The sequence below is a fragment of the Musa acuminata genome, chromosome BXJ1-4 (genome assembly GCF_036884655.1).
Source record: "Musa acuminata AAA Group cultivar baxijiao chromosome BXJ1-4, Cavendish_Baxijiao_AAA, whole genome shotgun sequence".
Lineage (NCBI taxonomy): Eukaryota > Viridiplantae > Streptophyta > Magnoliopsida > Zingiberales > Musaceae > Musa > Musa acuminata.
In genome coordinates this window covers 34,759,188-34,776,926 of record NC_088330.1, presented here as the reverse complement: position 1 = coordinate 34,776,926, position 17,739 = coordinate 34,759,188, and the positions used below count along the sequence as shown (strand labels likewise).

The following is a 17,739-nucleotide window of genomic DNA, read 5'->3' as shown; positions in this document are numbered from 1 at the left end:
TGGAAGAGCATCAGATTTCAGGTTATGTTTGTGTTACTTATCCTCTTATATTTCTTGGTTTTTTGATCTTTATATGAACCTTGACACACAAAGATCAAACCACCTACCTGTTTTTCTTAGTCTTTCTTGATCATTTTCAGTCATAAAATCTTGCTAATTTATCCCTGACTTGGTAACAGATCAGATTTCAACTTGAAATGCTTTTGACATGGCTAATTTGTGGAACTTGGAATATCTCCAAAATTAGATAAAAAAGTTTATTCATGAAGCTATTTGCCCAGAAAAATATTATTTTGAAGATGAATTGATATCATTAAATCATACTATTAACAATAAATAAATAATAGCCTTGGAAATTAACTAACTCTATTGTGATATAATAAATCTGTCGAAATACAATGGATGGATTTGTTAATCAGAGGTTTATTAGAGACATCAAGAAATTAAGCTTCATGAGGACTAATATTATCGACTAAAGAAATGTATGAATCACTTAGTTTTGTATCTTTATCTTATATTTATATTTGCGAGTAAAAGAGACTATTGATTATCTATATGACCATTATATCGAAAGCATCCATTTTTAATGAGCTTATTTTTGAGATGAAAAAGCTCCTTAAATTGATGAAGAACGGATGAGTATTGTATTTCAACACAGATTTCATTAGAAGACTATAAGATTTTGGTCAATACCTACCATTTTGTATGCCCATTATCAGAATCAAGAAAGCTATCAATAATTGCATCTTCAACAATTGTGATGAATCTCTAAAGTTCTTCTACTTGTAGTCTTCTCAGTTCTTCATATTGTCAGCAGTAGTAACCTCACTGGTGTGACAGAACTTGAAACAAAATGGCAGGATCTGTCTTTAATTAATCATCGTTGCCTCAAATCTTGCTGGCTTTTTCTTGTCATGATTTGAATTTGGAGCTCACAGTAATCACTTGTGGTTCTGCACTTGAGCAACAGTTCCTTGTACAGCTCTCTTTCTCTTCGGCCCCTTCTCAGCAAAACATGGATCGTTCTTCATCTTCCAAAACCGTTTGATCTCCTCCGGAGTGCGGCCGGGAATTCTACCAGCTATCAGCTCCCATCTGCAGAAGGACATGTCTCATTTATCAGAGCTCGAAGAAGAATCAGAAGATGTTGAATCTGAACATGCCTTGCCTGCATGCTTAATGCAGCTCATAGTTGCTGACAAATATATGAGACTGTAGTTGGGATCTTTACCTGTCACCAACAAGCCTATGCATCCTGTAAATGAGATCTACTTCTTCCTCTGACATGTCAGTGAGCTCCCTCTCAGTGTTACTGACTTCCTCAGCACAAATCAATGGTCCATCGAACAAGTTTGGAGACAGACTAGGAAGCAACATGAAACCTTCAGTTTTTTCCTGATTGAGCTGGCGCTTCTCCATGGTTTCAGCCAAGGAAGAAGAAGAAGAGAGAGAGAGAGAGGCTGTTCTGTGGTGCTGTTCCATATGGTGGAGAGATGTGTGTCTGAAACAAAACCTGGTCATATTTTATACATCCCTTTGGTGCTTTCTTGCTGTATCCTGAAGCTGACATTGGACCTATCATTGACCATTTCTATCTCAAATTTTATAGCTTGACATCAACATTTTCTTGTAAAGTTGTCGACACTCGATTCAGATTCATTAGCTTCTCCTTTCGGTATATGAATACAGAGATACGTATCAGAAGCAAACATTTTTTGAGCCAATCAGATTCTTCTGAAACAGCATGATGCAAACATCTAACTGCAAAACTTCCATTAAATGGGGAACATAACAGCAGAATTGAGTTAGATGCTGTGAACTGAGACCACCAGGACAGGTAACAAGATGCGGACATTTCATTGCACTAATAGTCACCTAATCCACTATGGCAAGTTCATTAATGCACAAGAGATAACAAAGTTAGGTGCCCCTTCAAGTCTTTATTGGTGATGGATGAACTTATCATTTAGATGAGAATATAAATTAAACTAATTCTAAACTTCAGTTATAAAGATAAACATTGACATCTAAATATTTTAAATTGGAATATATATATATAAAATGTGATTTTAGTAATATTGGGAGTACACTTTATTATATGGTTTAGTTTGATAGATAATAAGTTCTATTGAATAAAAGTTTTAGATATTTTGGGTTAATTATTCAGTAAGATAGAAAGATAAATGAATTTTATTTATAGAGTAAAAAACTATATGGTTAAAATAATTTTTTTTATTATCAATGAGTTTTTTTATATTAAAAAAGAAATTTTATAAGATCGTTATTATCTTATTGATGCTAGTGTTGGATAACTAAAAAAATTATATATATAAAATTCATATTACTAAGATGAGCATATTGAGGTACATGTATAAATTTAGAAAGATAGAAAAAAATAAATATATTTGTGAAAAATTAGAAGTAGCTTGGATAATAGATAAGATAAGAGAGAACCATATAACTAGCCCTGACCATGGTTTCGAAACTATGGGTTCTAGTTTGACAGAATCTAGAATCAGAACTAAATTAGTAAGGGTCGATTTTGGAATCGGAACTAGAACAAACTATTTCTATTTTATTTTGAACTGATAATTTTTAATATATTTTTTTTAAAAAAAATAATATAAAAATGAAAATTTTATTTTAAAATTAAAAAAATTATGTACAACCAATTTAATTTAATAAGTCTAAATGTATAATGACATAACCAAAACATGGCAAGCATGCCTTATACAAAAAAAGAGGTCACCAAAAGCAAGTTAACAAACTGCTTGTAATTTCGGAATATAAGTGGTAGTTGTCGATGCATTATCAAAACCAATATAAAATTTTTAAAATCAAATAATATTATTTTAAAATTATTTTTATCTTTTTACAAATATGATCGGTTGTATGTCATTTATCTAAAACTCTAAAATCAATAATACGTTTTTGTATGGTCCATTCACTGCCTATCCAATGAATCTCATATAGAAATGCATTTGTCAGTGATCACTCCAAGTATAAAAAAAATAGAAATGTGGTCATTTAAAGATTAAAAGTATTTTTATAAATTATTTTTTAAAAAATTATATCAAGTGTAAGTAAGAGTGGTTGTTAGGACTCTAGCTAGGAGAGTCCTAATTGACAGGGACATTTATGTAAAACCTACATAAGTCGATCCCTATTAAAGAGGTCGATTAGGGTTAGGAAGTTGTTTCTTAGAGAAGAATTAGGAGTTGTAAAGGAATATGAGTCTTGAGTATGAGTTCTATTAGAAGTTGATTAGAAGTAGGAGTATTGAGTAGGAGTCATATTAGGAGTTAGGGTTTAGAAGTCTTATAAATAATCATGTATTTCTCCTCTTTTTATAAGCAATAGATGAATCTTTTCTGCAGCATATGAGCAGCAACTTTGAGGGAAAAATCTCTATAGAGTTCCAAGGAGGTCGATCCCCTAAAGAGATCAACCATAAGTTTAGAATTTACAAGGGTTCGAATAATAGTGCAAAAAACTAATTATATTTAAAGCTCCTTGATGATAATAAATAAATTTGACTTAACAATAATAAATAATAATAATAAACAAACTAAGAGATAAACATTCGATGACAACTAATTTAGCAAATGCCTTATGATTTTCTTTAATAAAAAAAGTAAGAGAAGTAAGTTACCTAAAAATTATATTTGACTTCATGCTGGTTTGCATTAGACATTTCTTCTCGATATGCTATCGAAATATTTCATAGCTTCCTTCTTTGAACTTGAAAACTTGGGTACTGTAATTACATATGACATGGTAGAAGCCATCGAGGTTTCAAATCTTCTTCAAGTGTACTTTTTTGATATCTCGCTCGACGTCAACATTAATATATTACTTTTTTGAGTTGCCATGATCAAATTTTTGAAAGGCTCCTTGTTGGTAGTGAAGTGGTGGCTTTCACTTGCCATTGAATCAAGAAAATAGTAAAAAAGAGTATAAGAGAGAGCTTGAGAGGGAGCTTAAGAGCATTCAAACTTGAATGAGTACTTAATAGAGAAAGAATATGGGGTTTATATTTTTAAATATTTATTAATTTTTATTTTTTTTAAAAAAAAATATTTATTAATTTTTAATAAATATATTATTTATTCAAGCTTGAGAGGGATATTTATTAATTTTTAAATATTTTTTTTCCTAAAATGCTTTCAAAAGATCCTTATGTGACTGTTATAAAGGCAAATTTTTTTGAATTTTTTATATTTTTAATTATAAAATAATAAAAAAAATAACCCTTAATATAATCATTTATATGATTATTGGGAAGGGCAAACTAGTCATTTGCTTGATCATTGGGCTAGGCGTAAATCATCCTTTGAGTCCAATGATCGATTGATATGAATTTTTTTTGAATCATTGAATCGTACGATTCAAATCGAAATAAGATTCAGCTAGTTTTTAGACTCTAGTTTCAAAAAAAATATGAATCAAAAATAATTTTTTTAGTTTGAATCGAACTATATTCAAATTTGCATGTAACATAATATGAACATGTAGTAAGGAGTTAAAAGATGTAAAATAATCAAGAAGAATAGAGAAATACCAAAAAAATATTTTATTAGAGACTAAAATTAAAAATATCATGCTTAGCTCAACAAGATATGCAAGAGAGAGAACATTGTCTATCATCCAATAATGTCATCTACTCTCAATCTATGAGCTATGGGTCTCATATTTCTATTAATACGATTAAATTCAACTTAACGACGTTGATCTCTTCAACCAACCTCTCAAAATGTCCTTTTTAAAATCATAACAAGCCACCTAACCAAACTATGAGTCCGATCAAATCCAAATATTTATCCAACCTTTTCGTTTTGCTACGAGAAAGCCGCCATATATCTTTTCTTTACCTAATTTTTTGATTTGAACTGTGCTTTTCATCGATACCTTTAATATTATTTGAGAATTAAGATAATAGATATTAGTGCTATTTATCTTTAATCCTTTATAGTTATTTTTATTATTATTATTAATCCTCTTCAAATTTTGCATTAGTCAAAAGCATGTACTTATAGTTAGTAGTTTATACCCGTCAATTATCCCATCAAATTAGATCATGGAGGCTTTACTTGTGCATTTAGTGCATGAAAACATAGGCTTTCCATGCAAAAGGCAAGATTGGGGTGTTGAAAGATAGATAGATGAAAGGAAGGAAGAGCTGTTGGCAACCACAAGTCTCATTTGCGATGGAAGGATGACATTTTAGTGAGCATGTTTTTCTTCATATATTGTCATTTTCTTTCTTTATCATTGTTTGAGAAGGCAGGAAAATATGAAGAACAAAAAAAATAATAATAGAGTTCCTAGAAAAAGTTAAAAGTATAATAATACGTGGATGTTATGTCAATTTATTACATCAATTAAGCATTTTACGCAATCAGCAAAATATAAAATAGTGTTAATCACAATACAATACCCAATAGTTCAGGTGATCTTTTATGTTTAAGTAATGCTCGACATATCCATATAATTGATCCTATAAATTAACTCTCATTTACTCTCGACTTGTATTAAACTCGTCCTAAATCCAATTGATAAGCATCCTAATTCAATTTAAATGAGTCGAATAGTCATCAACAGAAAACGAATCAAATCAAATACTACGTTATCGTACATAAACAACCATATCGCATGCAACCATCGCCCATCACTTGCGCATGGAAAGCACAGTCTCGGCTGATGCACGCATCCGAAGCACACATGCAGACTTATTTATCATCACATAGTACAACAGCATCTACATCGACGCCAACATCAGTCTACACCTCACCCGTCCCTGCGTTGTCCTTCCAATACTGCATCACCTCCGCCAGCGCCTTGCAAGAAGACCCGTCTCTGCCTGCCACCGCCTGCGCTGCCGCTTGCTTCAGCTCCCCCGCCTTCTCCCTCGCCTTCTTCCCCGCCTCCCCCTCCATCAGCTCCCTCGCCACCTCCGCCACCTCCTCCCTACGCACCAGCCCCCCGCCGTCCGCTGCCGTCTTGGGCCGCAGCGCCACGCCCAGGCCGTCCGCCATCATCACGGCGTTCGTCCGCTGCTCCGCGTACAGCGGCCACGCGATCATGGGCACGCCGTGGACGAAGCTCTCCAGCAACGAGTTCCAGCCGCAGTGGGTGAGGAAGCCGCCGGTTGCGGCGTGGGCGAGCACCTCCACCTGCGCCGCCCACAGCGGGACCAATAGCCCCGCCCCCCGCGTCCGCTCCAGGAAACCCTCCGGCAGATAGCGCAGCGGGTCGTCCGGCCCCTGCAGGTGGAAGAAGGCCCCGCTAGCCACCCGGTCGCTGGGGCACCGCACCACCCAGAGAAACCGCCGCCCGCTCGCCTCCAACCCCCACGCCAGCTCCTGTATCTGCTCCGTCGAGAGGGTCCCCCCGCTCCCGAACGAGACAAACAGCACCGACCCCGGCGGTTGCTCGTCCAGCCACCGCAGGCACTCCATCCCCTTCGCGCCACCGTGGCTGCCGTGGTGTATCACCGGCCCGATTGCGTGGACGTTCGGCCGCCCCACCTCTGGCTCCGCCTCCTTGAGGGCCGCGTACGCTGCCGGCTCCAAGTCGACGAAGCTGTTCACGAGGATGCCGTCCACTTCCCTGATACGCCTGGCGATGTTCAGCACGCATCGGTAGGCGTCGTCGGTCCGGTCCTGCATCGGGTACAGGAGGTCCTCCCCTCGGAGTGCGAGGCAGCCCGGGAGCACCACCGGTTCCGGCAGGTCCCTGTACTCGCACGACGTGGCCTGGTCCAGCGCAGGGAGGTGCAGCAGGAGGGACAGCACCATGAAGCTGGTGGTGAAGAGAAGGTAGTGCGGCACCCCGAGCTCCTTTGCCACGGGGAGGGTCTCGACGCAGAAGAGGTCGATGACGTAAGCGGCGAGACGCGTGGTCCGCCGCAAGGAGCGGAGGACGTCGCGGACGTGGGGAACGGAGCGCTCCACCATGATGCTGAGGCGCGTCTCGATATGGGCATCAGGGGGGACGTCGTCGAGGGGGACGGGGGGAAGGACGACGTAAGAGAAGCCGGAAGGGACGGAGTCGAGGAAGGCGGTCTGGGCGTGGTCGGAGAAGTCGGAGAAGACGATGAAGGTGGCGGTGAAGCCGTGGCGGAGGACAAGGAGCTTGGCGAGCTCCGAGAGGGGGATGAGGTGGCCCATGCCGGGGCTGGGCATGACGGCTACGTGAGGCGGAGCTATGCTGCCTCTCTCCATGGCTTCGATACTACCATTTGTTCTCTGTGGTGGCCTTTTTATAGCAACTTTGAGCTTAAAATTTTTATAGATATTTTAAATTACCCCGAAAAGCTTCGACTATTAGTTTTGAATAATAATAATAATTATTATTATTATTCAAACTTAAGATTTTTTGGTGTAACTTAGTTAGCTTTCGAATACGATTTAGTCAAAAAAAAATTTAAATCAACTCAAATTTTTATTAAACTATTTGGTCATAATTAGTTTTGTTTTTATTTTTATTTTTACAGGATTTATGATAATTAATTATTAAAATTAAAGATTTTTTGCATAGGAATTGTGATCAAGTGTAACTTTGTCAGCTTCTATTAAACCAATCGAAACTTTCACAAAACCAATAGGACATAGATCTTAATATGATTAGTATTATTTTTTTTAAAGATTTTATAATAATTAATCATCATGAATCGAACCTTTGTCTATAACATAATATGAATATATATCTTAAGGAGACATATATGTTATGGTTAAAAGATATAAAATAAGACTGAGAAATACCTAAAAATATTTTATTAGAGACTAAAAATAAAATATCATGCTGAGCTTAACGGTATATGCAAAAAAAAAGAGAGATAAAATTGACTGTCATCCTAATAATAATGTCATCGGCTGCCAATCTATGAGCTATAGTTCTCATGTTTCTATTAACACGTTGATCTCTTCAACCAACCTCTCAAAATGTCCTTTTCAAATGATAACAAGCCACCTAACCAAAATATGAGTCCGATCAAATCCAAATATTTATCCATCCTTTTTCTTTTTGCTACGAGAAAGGCGCCATATATCATCTTTTCCTTACCTTTTTTTTTTATTTATTCGAACTATGCATGAAATTTCATCGATACCCATCACATTCAATTATAATAGTAGAATTAAGATCAAAGGTATTAGTGCTATTTGTTTTTAATTCTTCATAGTTATTCCTTTTATCATTACTCCTCTTCAAATCTTGCATTAGTCAAAGCAAAGCATTACTAGTAGTTTATACTAAACAAAATGATAAGTTAATTATCCCGTCGAATTAGATTGGGATTGATCTTCCTCCAAAGGGAATTGGCATGAAAACATAGGCAAGAGAAGTTATACTCAATTCTCCAAACTATCAAAACCTTTTGAATCTCTCATGTATTTTTCTATGATGCTTAAGTTTATCTCTCACTTCTAATATAAGATTAAATCGAAAGGCTATTAAAGTAACTCTAATGGCCATGGACTTTAAACACTCTATCTCATTTCCACACTCCAAAACAAGTGGATGATTTAGAGGAAGATTATTTTAAAATTATGACCAACTTTATCAACGTTCCGAGAATGCACATAATATATAATAGAATTATAGATTCGATCATCTTACTATGTTGGATCAAAATAAATAAATAAAAATAAATTGAGAATTTGGGAGTCCAATAATTCAATTTCGTGTCTTGGCTTTTTTTTTAACTTTTACTTAAGGATCATTGAGGCCATCAGTATCAAATACTGATATTAAAAAATGTGAGATGATAATGATTGATCTACCTTTTATTAGTCTATAATCATATAGCTATGCACAATAATTAAAATAGAAGTAATGGAATCTTTGTGGTGATTGAAGATCTTGTTGTCTCCACATTTTAATGTGTTAAGTTTGTCGTATGATCTTTTCCATGCACGTAACATCAATATAGATAATGTGGCCAACAACAACTCATAGATAATATAGAACTTAAATTATCATTAATCAGATGAAGAAATTTATTTTAGTGAAAGATTTAGGATGAAACAATACAAATGGGTTATATTAATGTGGAATAGGAGACACTATCTGTAACACCCCTAATTAATTTCATATCAAAAGTAAATAAGATTAAAATTAATTTATACGGATCTAATCAATATATTATTATTAACTTTAGTCTAAATATGTTAACTAATGGATTGGGTTCAATGAAGTTGACCAGTAGATTAGACCAATGATATATAATATAAAATTTAAATTATCACCTTCTTGAACATGTGCCCTTCAAAAGATGAATTAAAGAATAGATGTTGATCTTCAAGAATTATTATTTTTACATTAACTGCATTAAAAAGAAGATGATGATCATAAGCTACGTAGTTGGGATTATATCACTTTGTCTTAAGATAGAGATGTTCATGAGAAAAAGTATAGAGCTAAGAGGATTGTTCCTCTCTTAAATAAAGAATCTTTTTTATGACTTTGAGGTGTGAGATTCCTAGGTGTGGAAGTGTAAGCTGATCAGATATCTTAAGAAGGGTTTAGGCTTATTATTGTTAACGAAATGGACATCCGAGTGTGTGATATCTATGGGTTACTAAATATCTTTTAATATATGACCAACATATATCAATGTAGATCTTATAATGTTTTTTTACTATGTCTCTCGTCTTGAAACTATTCACTATTTTTCTCGTTTTTCTATTGTTATTTAGTTCTTCGAATTAGTGTTCTCTATCAAAAGTTAATAAGATATATGTTTATGACACTTTAGGTCTTCGATTGAAGAGGGTGATGAGCTAAGCAAAGAAGTGTGTAATAATGGAAAATCATTATATGGTTGTTTATTCTCCTAATCGATATCCTTGTTGTATGGAGGATTTGCTCTCATCATTTTTTTTTTAATGGAAATAGGTTTGGGTTGAGGGTAATCAGGTGGAAAGTGACCTATCTATAGATGATGACAATGCTCTTGATTTGGTACCAATTTTGGAAACTAATGGTCCTTTTACTGTATTAGGGTGTATTTTAAAGAGATCTGATGAATCATTTTTTTAGAGTAGGATGTCAAATTTTGATTCTAGATTAATGGAAGGAATCAATTATTTCTAAAGGTACTAACTAAAGAGTTTACTATGAAAGGGGATTATTTCATTTATTAAGGTAATGTATATTTATATATATTTGAGGGAGAAAATTTTCTTAATCATGCATATATATTATTTTGATTGATCCTTAAATCATATATTAATTGAGGATTAGAGCATCTAAGGAATGCAAAATTATCATCCGATATTTGTCTCTATTATAATCTTCTATCATGCTTCTATAAGATAAGCTTCTGGCAAGGATACAAATTTTGGATCGATGTAATTGAAAAATCCTACAAACGAGAGGCTTTGTGAGAGTATCAACTAGTTGGTCAGAAAAATAGACATAAGAAATATGCATTTAATGCTTGATAACTTAATTTTTAATAAAGTGAAAGTCGAGAACATGTGTTTCATGCGAGAGTAGGATATCGGTTTAGAATATAGATATATGAAACCAACATCATCACAATATGTTATAGGAGTGGATTATGAGGTGATATTAAGCTCATATAGTAGATTGGTGACTCAATTAAGTTCTATAGTAGTGATGGTGATGGCTCGATATTCAGTTTCAAAGATGAATCTTACTATTATATTCTATTTCTTGGAACGGATCAAATTAGCTTCAAAAAAGATAATGTAGACTGATATAGATTTTCTATTATAAGTATTACTTGCCCAATCAGCATTAACAAGAGTATGAAGGTAAATTGATGAATATTTATGAAGATGTCTATGATTGAGTCTCTTTTAAGATATCGCATGATACATTTTAGTACAGACTATTACACAATTGAGGGTCGATGCATAAATTATGATAATTTATTGAATACAAATAAAATACATGAATGTGTAAGAGATAAATGCTACAAGGAACTAACTACTTATCATTATTGTATGAAATTCATAGTAGAGCTATTATTATATATTTTGAGTGACTCAATAAAAAAGGATGGGATAATAATTTTGACATATTACGCTAAAGTCTTCAGATCAAATCTTATCTTTGTCATTTATTTTTGATATCATAAAAAAAATTTTATTTAAAAAAATAAGTTATTAGAATATAAATTTTGAATCAACTCATATGCCTACTTGATTTAATTTTTTTAAATATTTAAAGGTTTTTCCTTTAAACCTTTAGAAATAGCATATTTGATACTATCAATCATATGTATTGCTCCAAATATTTAGATTTTTAGATTTTTCATGTATCCACTAATAGTAACGCCTGTCTATTAAACGTCGATTAGTAAGTACTAATCATAAATCTTAATATCTAAAAGACTTTTATAATTCTAATTGATCATTTAACAATTCATTTTTTTCCATCAAATCAAAAAATAAATATTCTAAATATCACATAAAACGTACCCATGTATTATTCATGCAAACAGGATTAAGAGATTATGAGAGTTTGCGAACTCGTCCTAAATCCAATTGACAAGCATCCTGATTCAATTTAAATGAGTCGAATAGTCATCTAAATCTAATTGACAAGCATCCTAATTCAATTTAAATGAGTCGAATAGTCATCTAAATCCAATTGATAAGCATCCTAATTCAATTTAAATGAGTCGAATAGTCATCAACAAAAAACTAATCAAATCAAACACTGCGTTATTGTACATAAACAACCATATCGCATGCAACCATCGCGCATCACTTGCGCATGGAAAGCACAGTCTCGGCTGATGCACGCATCCGAAGCACGCATGCAGACTTATTTATCATCACATAGTACAACAGCATCTACATCGACGTCAACTTCACTCTTACACATCACCCGTCCCTGCGTTGTCCTTCCAATACTGCACCACCTCCGCCAGCGCCTTGCAAGAAGACCCGTCTCTGCCTGCCACCGCCTGCGCTGCCGCTTGCTTCAGCTCCCCCGCCTTCTCCCTCGCCTTCTTCCCCGCCTCCCCCTCCATCAGCTCCCTCGCCACCTCCGCCACCTCCTCCCTACGCACCAGCCCGCTGCCGTCCGCTGCCGTCTTGGGCCGCAGCGCCACGCCCAGGCCGTCCGCCATCATCACGGCGTTCGTCCGCTGCTCCGCGTACAGCGGCCACGCGATGATAGGCACGCCGTGGACGAAGCACTCCAGCAACGAGTTCCAGCCGCAGTGGGTGAGGAAGCCGCCGGTTGCGGCGTGGGCGAGCACCTCCACCTGGGGCACCCACAGCGGGACCACCAGCCCCGCCCCCCGCGTCCGCTCCAGGAAACCCTCCGGCAGGTAGCGCAGCGGGTCGTCCGGCCCCTGCAGGTGGAAGAAGGCCCCGCTAGCCACCCGGTCGCTGGGGCACCGCACCACCCAGAGAAACCGCCGCCCGCTCGCCTCCAGCCCCCGCGCCAGCTCCTGTATCTGCTCCGTCGAGAGGGTCCCCCCGCTCCCGAACGAGACAAACAGCACCGACCCCGGCGGCTGCTCGTCCAGCCACCGCAGGCACTCCTTCCCCTTCGCGCCACCGTGGCTGCCGCGGTGTATCACCGGCCCGATTGCGTGGACGTTCGGCCGCCCCACCTCTGGCTCCGCCTCCTTGAGGGCCGCGTACGCTGCCGGCTCCAAGTCGACGAAGCTGTTCACGAGGATGCCGTCCACTTCCCTGATACGCCTGGCGATGTTCAGCACGCATCGGTAGGCGTCGTCGGTCCGGTCCTGCATCGGGTGCAGGAGGTCCTCCCCTCGGAGTGGGAGGCAGCCCGGGAGCACCACCGGTTCCGGCAGGTCCCTGTACTCGCACGACGTGGCCTGGTCCAGCGCAGGGAGGTGCAGCAGGAGGGACAGCACCATGAAGCTGGTGGTGAAGAGAAGGTAGTGCGGCACCCCGAGCTCCTTTGCCACGGGGAGGGTCTCGCCGCAGAAGAGGTCGATGACGTAAGCGGCGAGGCGGGTGGTCCGCCGCAAGGAGCGGAGGACGTCGCGGACGTGGGGAACGGAGCGCTCCACCATGATGCTGAGGCGCGTCTCGACATGGGCATCAGGGGGGACGTCGTCGAGGGGGAGGGGGGGAAGGACGACGTAAGAGAAGCCGGAAGGGAGGGAGTCGAGGAAGGCGGTCTGGGCGTGGTCGGAGAAGTCGGAGAAGACGATGAAGGTGGCGGTGAAGCCGTGGCGGAGGACAAAGAGCTTGGCGAGCTCCGAGAGGGGGATGAGGTGGCCCATGCCGGGGCTGGGCATGACGGCTATGTGAGGCGGAGCTCTGCTGCCTCTCTCCATGGCTTCGATACCACCATTTGTTCTCTGCGGTGGCCTTTTTATAGCCACTTGAGCTGAAAATTTTTATAGATATTTTAAAGAACCCGAAAAATCTTCGACTTTTATTCTGAACAATAATAATAATAATATTTTTTAAAAAAATATAATAATTAATTATTAAAATAATAACTTTTAAATATGATTTAGTTAATTTTTATTATAATATAAGTTCCATGAAACCTAATCATGCTAAGTACTATTTTTATTTTTATAAGATTTATGATAATTAATTATTAAAATTAAAGATATTTTTAATAGGTATTGTGATCATCACTTTGTCACCTTCTATTAAACCAATCAAAACTTTTACAGAACAAACAGGACATGATCCTAAGATGATTAGTATTATTTTTTAGATCTTTTCAAGATTTTATAATAACTAACTAACTATCAAAATTTATATTTTTTTGAATCTAAGTTCATCTTGTACAAATAAATTAAAAACATGACAAACACATTTAATAGATTGATTTACTGAGAAGACTTCAAAATCTTTATAGATATTTTAGCCTCCACTATTTGTTTTGAATTTTGATATTTTTTTTTAAAAAAAATAATTATTAATTATTTAAATTTAAGACCTTTTGAATTGATACGATGACTAAGTTCCATAAAACCTAATCAATTTTTACCCAAATTTTCACTGAACCATTAGACGATTTGTGTTTTTTTTTTTTTATCGAAATTAAGAAGTTTTTGAATATATATATGTGATCGAGTGTAATTTAGTTGACTTTTGAATATGATTTAGTTAATTTTTATTAAATCAACTCAATTTTTTATTAAATCATTTGGTGTAATTAATATTTTTATTTTTACAATATTTTATGATAATTAATCATTTTAATTAAGGATTTTTTGAATTAGATATTGTCAGCTTCCATTAAATCAACCCAAATTTTCACATGATTTTAAGTAGACTAGTATCATTTTTTTTTTCCATCTTTTGAAGATTTTTATAGATAATTAGTTATCAAATTTTAGATCGTTTTGAATTGGTCGTATAACCAAGTTTAATTTAGTTCAACTTTAAAAAAAACTTAGTCAATTTCGATAATTAATTTTAATTATGATAATTAATGAGATCGAGTATAAGGTAGTTCGATTTTAAACATATCTTAATAACTTAATTAAGTAGGATTTTGTTGAGTTCATTGTATTTTGATTCAGGAGGCATATCAAAATAATTACTTATCCTTTTGCCAAAAGGCATGATTTGATTTGAGTCATGAGACATTCCCTAGTTTTCTTTAATCAAACAAATCATTCCTCACTCAATCAAGAAAGTAAAGTGTAACAACATCTAGACATTATCATTCTTTAGACATTAGTGGCAATTGCAATGTGGAATCTTAATGGTCACATCCATGATTTAAATAATCATTTTGATTATTTAGCACTGTGCTTAGATTATTTAGCACTTTGAAAGGAGAGTTGTTTATGGTGTTACCTATCAACCAATGGCCTTAGTTGTCGATCTAAGCATCCATGAGTTGGCTTGTTTATTCCGATGCTAAGAACAGAATAACCTTTTGATAAAGGCAAGGAAAAGAATATGCTAATCTAGTCTTTTATTTTTATTATTCTTATGTCATCAGAAATTTAGAATAATAATAATAATAATAATGAGTCACATGGATCGTATCATAACTTTCATTATTTTGGACTTACAAGATTTTGAACCAGTGATTTAAGCTTAAAGAAATTAAAGTATTCCGTCGTAATAATTATAATAACTAGTTTAGATACTTATATTATTATTAACTTTAACTTAAGTATGAATCAATTGTCTGACAGTCATGATTAATACAGTGATGATGCAATGATACACAAATTATTAGAGTTGATATTAGAATAAAAGGAACATGATTTGACATGACATGTGGTATACAAGAATCCAAATAGAACCCAATTCAAATGTTCTAATGACAATGGTTAGATTTGTATGCTGTCGAGGTAGGAATATTTAAATAGGTCTACGTGTTTGATTGAAAAGATAAAAGGATTATTTATATTCATCAAAAATAATGATATGAATATGTGTTTGAAAATCTTATGAATATTGTGATAAGATGATGGAAGATAATTAATATTGATAACAGAAATAAAAACTACGAATAAATATTAAATATGTTTAATTATACATATATATATATATATTCCAATGATTAAAAGAATATATGTAATTGAATTAGGATAATATAAAGTTATCGAATATGACAATGGAAGCGATTCGAGTTGCTCTAATACAAAGGAGTTTGGAGTCGAATAGAATGAAATTGATGGATACTATTACATGTCGTCGTCGTCGTCGAATCAGCATACGCTACCACCTCCACTTGGGGGGTGAAGCTAAGTGAACGGAACCCTAAAGCTGCTTGCATATTCCGTCTCCTATCACGCAGCCACGGTGGGGTGGTAGAATTCGTGTTCATGATGTGTGGAGAAAATAAAGTCGAACCCACCGTCGTGGCTTAAGTCCCGCCTCAATTTGTGTGGAGCTTGCCTCGATAGTTGACTTGTCTTACGTTGACTCAACACCGTCGAGCGCTCACGATCGATCTCTCGTCACCATGACCAGCTTCATGAGTTCATTCGTGCAGCATTGCATGGTTACCTTCGAGCTTGCAATCCACTCAACAGATGGTTGGTACGTTGGGTGGTCGGTCACTGGCAGCGTGGAGACACGCAAACGAAGAGCCTTCTTTACGAGAACTGTTGCTCCACGCAACCAAGTCCTTACTGGACGCACAAACTTCTGATCCCATGGAGGAGAGGGTGAGAGTGCAGGCAGCGATGGAAGCAGGAGGAGGAGGAGGAGAAGGGCGTGTATGGGATTGTGGAAGCCCTCTGTACGACTCCTTTGAGTTGGCTTCCTTTTCCCACGTCCTCGATCGACATACCATGGTTCTGCCGACCGAGCTCCAGGGGAAGAGGATGACGATGGTGGCGTGGAGAGAGAACAACGAGAGGACGAGGAAGAAGAACAAGAAGAAGGCTAAGAAGATCATCCAGAGGGGTTTGAGAGCCATCTACAGCCGCATTGCTTTCTGGAGAAAACCATGAACTTTTGTATGTGTAATCGTTAAACCAAAATTAAATCCTATGTAGTTCGTAAAAAGAGAGATAATTTATTTATTAATGTGATGAATGATGATTCTTTATCGATCGTAAATTATTTATTTATTTTAACATATATGATTCGTGATGTGTTATCGATGTCATTGTAAGTGTATAATCATGTAACACAAAAGATGAGTGTTATAGTTTTCATATTCGACTTATAGTAATTTTCATGTTCTTCGTGAGATTGTATATTTTTGGTTGATCGTGTAACCAATGAAGATGCTATATACATACATACATACATACATACATACATACATACATAAATAAATAAATAAATAAATAAATATATATATATATATATATATATATATATATATATATATATATATATATATATATATATATATATATATATATCTTCTTAAACGATTCAGAGGTGGAAGATATATATGCTGATTCATTTGATTTGTGCACAAATATTGTCCTCTTAGAGTCAATATCCATATCTCCTTCTTGTCTGTTTCTTTTTGGCCTTCTACTGGGGGAACTGTTATTGGTACTCTTTTTGATGTGTTTCCTACATGCATATGGCCATGGAATGATTGAAACATTGCCTCAGAAAAGAGAGAGATTTGGAACTCAAAAAGGATTATGATGCATTTGTTCTGATATGCTAACACAGGAAGAAATATGCTCCAATGCATAGAGTTGGATAACAAACTCAGGTCAGACACCATTTTACTTCCTTTTGTTACTTTGTTGTTCAGCGGATTTTTAGGTGGATTAGTTCTACTCTTCATTCGTTTCCAGTGAATGAAGTCAGGACCAAAAGAGAACAAAGGAGCTAAGAACAATAAGATTAGTCATAGATTCAGGCATCAATTATGTAATAAAAACTGGCATCTCTCCAATCTTACCCTACTCATCTTATCATATATGATGAATAGGTTTGTTCAAATTCATGATAGAAGTATCTGCAAGAAGTAAAGCAGGGGAAAACTGACATCAGAAAACTTCAACTTGCAGCATTAAGATAAAAAGAGCAATTTGATGTTGATTTTTCAACAGTGTCAGGTACATGATCAGCCCAACCATTGCTTATATTCAGATTCAATGAACTCATCATGGGCAAGGAAATATCAAATCAATTCCAAGTCTGTTTCCAAGCCTACTGTGGCAAAAAGTATCATTTGAAAGCAGCTCAGGTCTTTCATTTTGTTTGTAGTACAACTATCAGAAAAATACTAGTAGAATCAATCACAGGCCACACAGTCACTTACTGCTCATAAGAGAGTGTCCAGAGAAGGAAAAAAAAGAATATACTGAAGGTAGGCCAC

General features: G+C 36.4%; 3 protein-coding genes across 3 annotated transcripts; all 3 read right to left on the bottom strand.

Annotated features, from left to right (window-relative positions):
* Window positions 1-621: 621 nt before the first annotated feature.
* Window positions 622-1,502, bottom strand: LOC135657960 (transcription factor CPC-like). The gene is made up of 2 exons (XM_065176053.1): window positions 1,232-1,502; window positions 622-1,095 (listed from the first exon to the last, which is right to left on the bottom strand). Exons 1-2 carry the CDS (start codon window positions 1,480-1,482, stop codon window positions 942-944), a joined length of 405 nt encoding a protein of 134 aa, XP_065032125.1. The 5' UTR covers window positions 1,483-1,502; the 3' UTR covers window positions 622-941.
* Window positions 1,503-5,594: 4,092 nt separating this feature from the next.
* Window positions 5,595-7,229, bottom strand: LOC135672553 (hydroquinone glucosyltransferase-like). Its single transcript, XM_065181046.1, has one exon. The coding sequence runs from the start codon at window positions 7,221-7,223 to the stop codon at window positions 5,781-5,783; it is 1,443 nt and encodes a 480-aa protein (XP_065037118.1). The 5' UTR covers window positions 7,224-7,229; the 3' UTR covers window positions 5,595-5,780.
* Window positions 7,230-11,664: 4,435 nt separating this feature from the next.
* Window positions 11,665-13,303, bottom strand: LOC135657931 (hydroquinone glucosyltransferase-like). The gene has a single exon (XM_065176048.1). It carries the CDS (start codon window positions 13,292-13,294, stop codon window positions 11,852-11,854), a length of 1,443 nt encoding a protein of 480 aa, XP_065032120.1. The 5' UTR covers window positions 13,295-13,303; the 3' UTR covers window positions 11,665-11,851.
* Window positions 13,304-17,739: the final 4,436 nt, after the last annotated feature.